The 9576-nt window shown below is 51.1% G+C and overlaps 1 protein-coding gene across 1 annotated transcript; it reads right to left on the minus strand.

Annotated features, from left to right (window-relative positions):
* Positions 1–3727: 3727 nt before the first annotated feature.
* LOC127297308 (transcription factor bHLH57) lies at positions 3728–7175 on the minus strand. Its single transcript, XM_051327604.2, has 4 exons — positions 6865–7175; positions 6062–6478; positions 5556–5939; positions 3728–4379 (listed from the first exon to the last, which is right to left on the minus strand). Exons 1-4 carry the CDS (start codon positions 6922–6924, stop codon positions 4290–4292), a joined length of 951 nt encoding a protein of 316 aa, XP_051183564.1. The 5' UTR covers positions 6925–7175; the 3' UTR covers positions 3728–4289.
* Between the last annotated feature and the right edge of the window lie 2401 nt (positions 7176–9576).

The following is a 9576-nucleotide window of genomic DNA, read 5'->3' on the forward strand; positions in this document are numbered from 1 at the left end:
AAATGTAGGGAGGTGGGGGGGTGGCTGTGTGTATATATAGGCCTAGCCCTTTTGTCGCGGGCCGTACCACGACCCGCGACAAAAGGGGTGCCAGCAGGCGGCGCCAACCCTCAGAACCCTTTTGTCGCGGGTCGTTATACGGCCCGCGACAAAAGACCGCGACAAAAGGCTCGGACCGCTCCAAAGGGTTTCGGGGCGACGTGGCCAGGCCATTTGTCGTGGGTCGAGGCGCGCCCGCGACAAAAGGCCTCCACGAAAGCCCTGTTTTCCACTAGTGTCTTGGCTAAAATAAGTCAAGCGCTTGAATTTTTCTAGCAACTCGTTTTTCGACGATGCCGCGACATTGACTCGAGTCTCATCCTTGGGACCTGAATATAACCACATCTGATGAGCACTAGACATAACTGGCTGGATGCGGCGCCTCAGAAATACATCAAAAACCTCAGTGTCGATCATTGTTTGACCATCGGCGTCTTTCACTTCCAAGATTCTTTCATACAATTCATCGGTTGTTAATTTTTCTTCGGCAGTCAGTATGTTCCTCCAAGATTTCTTTGGTGTTGCTTCAAGTACATCGACAAACTTCAGCAGGCTTTTGTTGCGTCCGGGTGTCGATTGATCCCTAAGATATAACCACTTCAACCTCCAGCCTTGGATAGATTCCCTCATTGGAAAGTTAAAATAGTTGACTTCTTTTCAGACAACAAAGCCAACCCCACCAGTAATGTAAGGATCGTTGTTGCCGCTGTAGCGTTTGCCGAAAAAGATCTTCCATAGGCCCCAATGGGGATTGATACGAAGGAAAGCCTCACAAGTAGTAATGAAGATTGCGAGGTGAAGGATAGAATTTGGGGTCAACTGCCAAAGCTGGATCCCGTATGAAAGAAAAACGCACCCGAGGAACTCATGCGCTGACAGGGATAATTCGCGGAACAAGAAAGCAACAAACATGACAGTAAAGCCAGCAGGAGGATTGGGACGGGAGTCTAAACCTGGCAGGCGAATGTCTCCTTCATTGTCGGAGATCAGTCCGAGGCTCTGCGCCTTCTTCTCGTCGCGTTTGGTCATGGTGGATGCGTTCGAGACGCCTAGAGCATCTCTGGCGGTGGAGGCGGCGGTTTTCGCAGCAGTTCTCTTCGGCGCCACCGTGGTGGCCTTCGAGCCGGTAGCACTCGTAGCAGCGCTTGCTGCGGCGGCACCCTTCTTCTTGCCCATCCCGACAGAGTTCTTTAGGAGCTCTAGTGATTTGGGCGCGGCGGCAATGGGGCGCAACAGCAATATGGCACAAGAACAAGGGAAGAAGAAGAACATGGCATGGGAGAGAAGTGTAAATCTCTAGGTCCCCTTATAAAGAAAAAGTTAGTTTAGGATTTTGCCGGTGGATTCATGCCGTAGAAAATGGATGGAGATCTCGCTCAACACGTGTCACAATAGGAGGTAAACCGGAGGCCATTACCTCCACTACGCGCAGAAATCGAGGAGATGCGTCGATTAGCGCGCAATGCTCGGTCATTTCTAAAACTGACTGCTCAGACATGCGATGGGCCCACTAGGTCATATCATGTCAGTCTCGCTGCTGCGGTTGCTACGTCATTGATGATGTCATCAAAGTTATCGACTCCCTTTGATGGAGCATTCGAATGGAAGAAACACCCAAAGGAATCTACAACTTTCGGCTACTCGACTTGAGTCTACGCACGGTTGCAACATCCATCGCTAGACTCGGGGGCTACTCCCATCGGAAGCGTTGGACACGCACCTGATAAAAATAGCAGAAGGCATCAATAATAAATGGAATTCAAAGAAGCACGGACCCGAAGGTTCCAGAAAATCCAAGATCGAGCTCGGGGACTCGATTCTGTGTAAGGTAACGTTGTTTTGCCATCGGCAGTTAACCAGCATCGATTTATCCAGTAAGACTGGGCCCATTATTTTTATCCCTTACGTACGATCAGTTGCATGACTTCACCCGAAGTCTTAGAAGACCCGATATATTAAAAGTATCGGGTGATGAAGGAAACTCAAAAAGCATCGACAACAAGATCTTCGAGTAGTATAACTTGAGTCTACGCACAGTTGCAAACATTCGTCCCTAGACTCCGGGGCTACTCCCATCGGGAGCATTGGACGTGCACCCGATACCAAACAATTTCGACCTCATAGTAAGCATAAAAACTCCATTTTCTTCCGCTGATCAAGATATTCTGACGAGGACAACTATAGTCCATGTCCAAAGCTTCGTTTTGGCTAGTCACTTGGGGGCTACTAATGTGGAGCATTACCATTCGGATACCCGACATTAGTCTACCTCTCTTGGCCCAACTAGGGGCTCACGAAGGTTATCCAAGACCAAGGTGGGCCCATACGTTGGTTGCAATGCAGGAGACCTACCAGAAGATGGATTCTTGATGGACATGGAAAGAAGACGTCAATAAAGAAAAAAATAGATTAGGTCTCAATGTAAGTCGAGTTCGGACATGACTCTCCAGACATGACCTCCTATATAGAGACCAGGAGATGGCCTGCCGAACAACAAAACAACAATATGCAGAACCACCGCAACTTAGCACACAAACCCTAGAATCTTTGCCTCCCGGAGAGTTGACCATAGTAGTCCATCGGCTACCTCACTGTAACCTGTTTTACTCGATAAATCAAGATCAGACAAGCAGGAAGTAAGGTTTTACCTCGTCGAGGACCCCGAACCTGGGTAAAAGTCTCTTCACGTTTGTTTGGTATCCGATGTCTCGTGTTAGCCTGCAGGATTCCGTCAACCTAAGCCCCTCATGGTGGGCATTGCCGAGGAGCTCCCTCGTTAATACCATTTGAACGTGACGAGCCTATTTTGATTTATACTTTTTTGTAAAAAAATTGACGACAAGTTTGGAGGACGCGGCTGGAAATGGCCGCATCCCAAAGATGGCACCATTGGACGGCGTCCCCGAGTCGACATTTCCAATGCTTTGATCGCACGTCGTTTGCAGGACACTGGAGATGCTCTTTTTTCAGACATTTTAAGGTTCAATTTCTTTGTACATTTATTCATGTATTGATATGCGAGATCCCAATTACTATTTTGCCATCAACTAGGTTAATTACTTGATTAGATGCCCAATTGTTGAAAACCGCAATAGATTAGAGCAGCAAAGCATGTGGTGAAAACCGTAAATAATCCATTAAAATGGTGTTTTGTGTAACACGTGGAGTAGGAAGCGACTCTGCAATTCCCTCCGCATCTCTTGTTAGTAGTGTGCAGATGTGCGGCCACACACAGGCATGGGACGACACGCCACGGCAGTCGGCAGGGGATGCGCACGCCGAGAAACGATCGACCTTGCGTGCGCCGCCTCGTCGCGAACAGAACCGCTCGGCCGGCCGGCCGTCCTGGCCTCGCGTGCAATACGAGAAACCCTCGGATCGGGGCAAAAGGTTGGGCGTCACCACCAATGATGGCATTGACCAGCCAGGTCTGCCATGCCGAGCGTGTCGCGTCGCGCGCGTAGGCATACGCACAGGAACAGCTAGCCCTGACGCCGATAGCGCCATGGCTGCCGTGCCTGCTGCGCTTCCTTCCCCGGCCCGCCCAGAGCCGAGACTAGCACTACAGTACACGCGCCTGTTCATGGCAACAGCACCCGATGAGGCAAAGCCTGCCCCTCCCAAAGAGAAGCACAGCCAGAGCCGGCAGCGGCGACAGCACCGGACGCGCGCAGAGAAGTCGCATGCATGGATGGATACAGCAAAGATCAGATCGATTAGCAGCAAGCTCAGATTACAGGGATGGATGGAACTGCTCGGCGTACAAGGATCGACAGACAGACATCGACCATCTCTCACGCTCACTCACTCGCCCCATCACCTTGTCGCTGCGACGCAGAGCTCGAGAAACGAAGAAGAGGGGAAAGAAAAGATGGCGAGAAAAAGGGCTCTGCCGTCTGCGCCGCCGTACGTTGCACTGTTGCTCCTCCGGTTGTCGCGGCCGGGCGAAACAGCTGCCATGCTTACAGGGGTCTCGTCAGTAGCGGCGAGCCAGCCTCCCCTCGGCTGCCGGGCTGGCTGGCCTTGGCTGGACCAGTGATGTGCTCGCGGCCCCACGCTAGCTGCGCGCGCGGCGTCGCCGTCCGCCGTGGCCACGTTGTGCGCGCAACCCCTGCCTGCCATGTTTGACTTATCGTCGCCGGTACGCACGTACGCCACCTGCTCGTCCAGTTGCTCTGCTGGGTTAAACTACGTAACAAGTTTTACACGTCGTCGTTCCTTGTCCTCGCCGTCGCCGTCACCGGTCGGCGTCAGCAGCACGCGCCGGCGGCGTAGGCGAAGATCTGGTGCACCACCGTCGCCACCTCGTCAGCCGTCGCTACCTCGCACCCGTCCTCGATCTGCAAATGCACACGTCGCAACAGATTCAGAATCAATCACAGCAAATTCACCATGCAACAACTAAAAAACTGTATAACCAAGACTCCCAGTACGAAATATGGCTCGAGGATGCGTACAAGATCTGTAGGTAGGGCCAGTTTCTGCTATAGAAAAGACACGGGAGGAAAGCTGGGGCTTGTAATTACGTATCTGTCCGCGAATTACGATGTCTGTACGCTGTACCTGGAGTTCATCGTATTCGAACGCTCCACCTACATTGCTCCAAACGAATGTCTAACGGAAAAGAACGTACGTATGGCCACTGCCCGATCTCGTCTCGATCGAAATCCCACGCAACGCTCCGCCGGGAAAAACGGCGACTTCGCTTTCTACCGCAGCCCGTAGGTACCACACATCATGACACGAACCCACACACAGGTCATCAGCTGTTGGATGCCAGTTCGTTTCCAAGATCGACCATGTCTTGTTTGATATGTATGTACATATATTATATTATATAATCAGTTATGTAAGTATATGATGCTATGTGCTATCTCCCTGCATGAATAACTTATACACCAAACACTAAATGCTTTAAAAAAAGTCAGTTGCATCTTTACAAAATGTGTTATAAGTATGAAGAATTAACTGACCGGCATTTCAGAAAAATATGTGCTAGAACCAAGTGCTAACATATAAACTTGTTACGTATCTGATTTACTATGTCTCATTTGATTGACAATTTTCTTAATACTCAGTCACCCACAAAAAAGAGTTCAGTTGTACTTTTCTGGAAATGCACTTTTTCTAAAATTAAAGTTGCACTTTTTTTTCAAGTGAATGAGACTTAACAAAATCTCAAAGACATAGGCAAACACGTTTGTTATTGCGTGTTGATGTTATTACATGAACGTTATCCTCACTTCCAAGTAGAGCCAAAATGAGAATCTCAATGATTATCTTTCCGTTCCCTCCATTTTACTGTGATAACGAATTTAGAAGCTACGATCCAAATAGTAGCTAATCATGGGTTTAAGGCAAGGAGAACAAAAACAAAGAGGCTACTATTTGCGCCAGTGAACGGAGTTAACCACAAAATCGCCGGAGCAAGAACCCAATGTGTTGAAAACAGTTCAAAGACAAGACAAGACGCAAACTGAAACTGAAACTGATGTAGCTAGCTGTGAGATGACTACCTTAAGATTGAAGCAGTAGACGACGGCGTCGTTCCCGACGGATGTGACCGCGAGGTGCAGCACGGCGAGCCTGAGGTCCTCCATGGCGGCGACGGCGCGCACGAGCCGCCCCGGCCACCTCCTCCCCGCGACGCGCACCCGCACGTGGCCGCCCACCGCGGCCATCGCCTCCACGTCCACGCCCCCGCCGATGCCGCGGGACTCGGAGTAGCTCGTGTACTGCGGCGACACGAACACGCCGTCCGACGCGGCCGAGGCCGCCGTCCCCACCGTGACGCCTCCCCCGCCTCGCTGCGCCGCCGCCAACGCCTGCAGCGCCACCAGCTGCTGCTCCAGCTGCTTCACGTAGTCGATCGCTCCGCCCACCACCGTCGCTTGGTCACTCTACAGAACATATGCATGCATTGTGTTAACGACACATTGTAAAGAACACACAAGATTTATTTATTTGTGTACGTTTCTTGCAGCAAGAATGGTTGGTTGCCGCAACTTTGCATGGTGCTTACTCGTGGGATGTAGTCGGAGGGGATGAGGGCGCGGAGGGAGGCGAGGTGGTCGTTCATGAGGCGGCGGCGGTTTCGCTCGACGGCGATGTGCGTCATCCGCTGGCACTCGGCCTCCTCGGGCTTCTTGCGCTTCTCCGGCGGCGGCGTGGCGCGCGGGCGCGCCCTCGGCCGCTTCCTCCGCCTCTCCGCGTGAACCCTTGTCGTCGCCGCCGGCGTATCGGCCACCTGGGGCGCCGCCATTGCCTGGGTGACGCAGCTCTCGAGCAGGTCGACGTCCGACGCAGCCGGTCGGCACTCGAAGGCGCTGTACTCCCGCTTCATCCCCGCTCCGCCGTCCCCCATGGCGCCCTGGAGCAGCGCCAGGAACGGCACCTGCGCGGCGCTCGCAGTACCCGCCACCGCCGCGTCCGCCCAGCACTGTTCCATCACCGCCGCCGCCATCGCCAAGAAGAAGAACCGGGAACAGCACAGGGAAGCAGCACGTTAGCAAGAAACGGCAACAGCGGCGACGCCATAAAAGAGACTGTACAATGTCCCGAGCTATTGCGCCTGGCCACGCATTGAATGGCGCGAGCGTGCGCGCACAGGAGGCTACGGCTAGGCGAGCTATCATCAGACAGACCATTGGGGAAGGCACTAAACTAGACTAAACACTTGCAGGCAGCTGGAAGCGAAGGGAAGGGGAAGCTGCGACGGTGCAGCGAGCAGTTAGTACGCTCCATATCCAGAGACTGGGAATGGAAGCTGCTCGCACGCGCGCTCAATTACTAGGACGACATGGAAGGGGACGAGGAGGGGCTTACCAGGGAGGTGATGATGGGGCCTTGCAGCTGCATCCTCTCCATTGGAGGAGGGCAGGGCATGCAAACAGGGGTAGCAATAACTGCGGCAATGAGTAATGAGCCCCTGAGGCAGCGAGCTCCTCCCTCCTCCGGCCTCTTGCTTCTTCTTCTCCAGTGAAAGTGGAGCAGCGGCAGGAGCAGCTAGGCTAGTGCAATTAATATGGTATCCCTCTCTCACTCGCCACTCTACAGCTCCTACTTGTAGCAGCAGCAGTGGTAGCAAGGCAAGGCAACAACCTAAGATAGAGGACGGAGGAGTTGTCTCTTGTTGCATGTGTGGGGGTGAACTAGGGCAGTGGGAGATTAACTTGAAGGGATTGATTTGTGTAACAAGCGAAGTGAATGAGTGAGTTATTGACGGGTGCAGTGCGGATTTGGCTGGTGCGGCGGATTTGTCCGGCCCGACGACAGCCGCAGGAAAGGATGGGGCCGCTAGCTCCGCCCGCTTTGCTTGCGCCCCTGGCCGCCGGCCCGGCCGCTCTCTCACATTGGCCGCGCGCCATGCATAGCTTTTTTTTTTTTTGTGCTCTGGTTTAGCTTCCAGATTTCGGTAAATTGTACATGTAATTTATTGTTTGTAGGTTTTAATTGCTCGTCAAGCATTTCGCTCGATAATTGCACATGTAATTTCATTGGACACGATCAAGCATTTTCTTTCTTTGATGGATTCAAAATGAAAGTGATGTCTACAACCCCTTAATATAAAATAAATATAGTTTTGACTCTTACTTAATATCAAACCTGAACAAAGTACATGTAAAAGAACCGGAAAACAAATCATGGTTGCATAATCCAACTACTAATAAGGTTGCATACTTTTTAATGGTGTATATTTAATAAGTGCAATTGCAGGAGAAAAATAGAAACAACCGTTTTCCCAAAATATCTATCATTTTTGGAAACTAAAATCACAAAAAAGAAAATTCAGTTGGCAACAATAATTAATAAATCTAGGAATTTAGAGGGTTCGTTTTCAAAAAATAGTATCACTATGACACAACCAAATAGCCCTATTTGAGGGGGCAATGTGTTTTCGCACCCAGGTGCATATTTCCCATTTATTTGAAATGTATTTTAAACATATTTAAAAATATCAAACAAACGTAAAAAATGTCTCGTCTATATCTTAACATGTTCCATGCTCACAAAGTTGTTTAAACAAAAACCGACATGTTTTGCCAGTTTTGTGAACTTTACGTGCATAGAACATGTCCCTCCACATGCGAACTTTTTTCCTAATATTTAGTTTTTTGAAATTTGTTTTGTATATACCAAGTGCATATGCACCCGGGATCAGTTTTGAGTCTCGGTATTTGATGGTATCTTTTAGTTCAGACCATCTTTATATTGCCCTAGAATTTCCGGGGCATCTAGCTACACCGTCGGTTTCACAACTGATTTCCATTCTGCAAACTCAAGAAAACTGGGTGAGTCTTCCACGGGAAAAACTCCAATCCTCACAGCCCTCTGAAGTTCATTCTTACTTCGAAATTGAGTGTTATATATGTCCCCCTCCCCCCCCCCCCCCTGAGGCTGCACGTCCCACTGAAAGGCATCATCAATACACCAGCATAGACGCTCAACAATCGTGGCAGTGGAAAGCGAACCCCATCTCACTATTATCCTACACATACGGCCATTATCAGATTTTGGTTTGTACTCTGGGGTAGGTTCAATCTCGACAAATGCAAGCTCCTCATGGCCGTAACCGTAGAGGGAGAGCATAGGCTTCTCCATCTTATGTAAATGACAATCCTCATCTTTATGATCTGGTGACTCACAGAAAACACAAACAATTTTGCAATCAATGGAAAAATGACCAGAAGTGTCACAGCGAAAGCACTTCATTTTATCAACAGCCTTGTTTTTGTTCTTGATCCCTGCAAATTCTTTGTCTTTCCCGGGGGTAGAACCCTCGATCACTGGCCGTATACTGCTGCTGACCATCTTGGTCTACCGAAGATGACTGCTTCTCAACAAACTGTTGAGTAGGCCTTGTTGCCTTAGACTGTTCCCCATCAACCTGCTTCCATGTCTCCTAATTCTTCTATCCCTCGACTTGTCATTGATCCCAGAAGCTGGATAACGCCCACGACCCCTTCCTCCGAACCGCCCAGCATTGGCGCCACCTCGATACGGCCCAGCTTTGTATCTCTGATCATCATGCATTTAAAATTTGTCGCTCTCCGGCTCGCCCGCAGCGTCGCGCTCCGGGATGGCCCGGATCTGAGGTGCATGGACTCTGCGGCAGCTCCACGCTTCTCCACCAGGCAGGCCTACAGCCTTCTCTCCCCGGTGCACCCGCCGGACCCGTCGTCCGGTATCTCCTGGAGCCTGCGTCTCCCATCGAAGGTGAAGCTGTTCGCCTACCTCGCCGACATCGACTGCTTGAGTACTCGCGCCAACCTCTTCGCGAAGAGCTGTGCGCCGTCCGTGGTGTGTGCGGCTTGCCCTGCAGTTGAGACTGCCAGGCACTTGTTCTTCGACTGCCCCGCCTCTGCTCGGATCTGGAGACGGCTGGATGTCCCAATCCCAGCAGGACAGTTCTCGGTGTGGGACCTTCCGGCCCCTCTCCCCATCACCTCGGACTTCTGGCGTGCTGGCGTGGCGGTGACCCTCTGGAGCATTTGGAAGGCACGCAATGATCTGGTGTTCAACGCCGTTAGTTCCTCC

The sequence above is a fragment of the Lolium perenne genome, chromosome 4 (genome assembly GCF_019359855.2).
Source record: "Lolium perenne isolate Kyuss_39 chromosome 4, Kyuss_2.0, whole genome shotgun sequence".
Lineage (NCBI taxonomy): Eukaryota > Viridiplantae > Streptophyta > Magnoliopsida > Poales > Poaceae > Lolium > Lolium perenne.

What these genes read in the sequence shown, in the direction of transcription:
- LOC127297308 (XM_051327604.2), bottom strand. Translation starts at nt 6,924, where the DNA reads ATGCCCTGCCCTCCTCCAATGGAGAGGATGCAGCTGCAAGGCCCCATC. An exon ending in GCCCCATCATCACCTCCCTG is followed by an intron (nt 6,479 to 6,864) that starts GTAAGCCCCTCC and finishes GTGATGGAACAG; the next exon opens with TGCTGGGCGGACGCGGCGGT. An exon ending in CCTCCGACTACATCCCACGA is followed by an intron (nt 5,940 to 6,061) that starts GTAAGCACCATG and finishes TATGTTCTGTAG; the next exon opens with AGTGACCAAGCGACGGTGGT.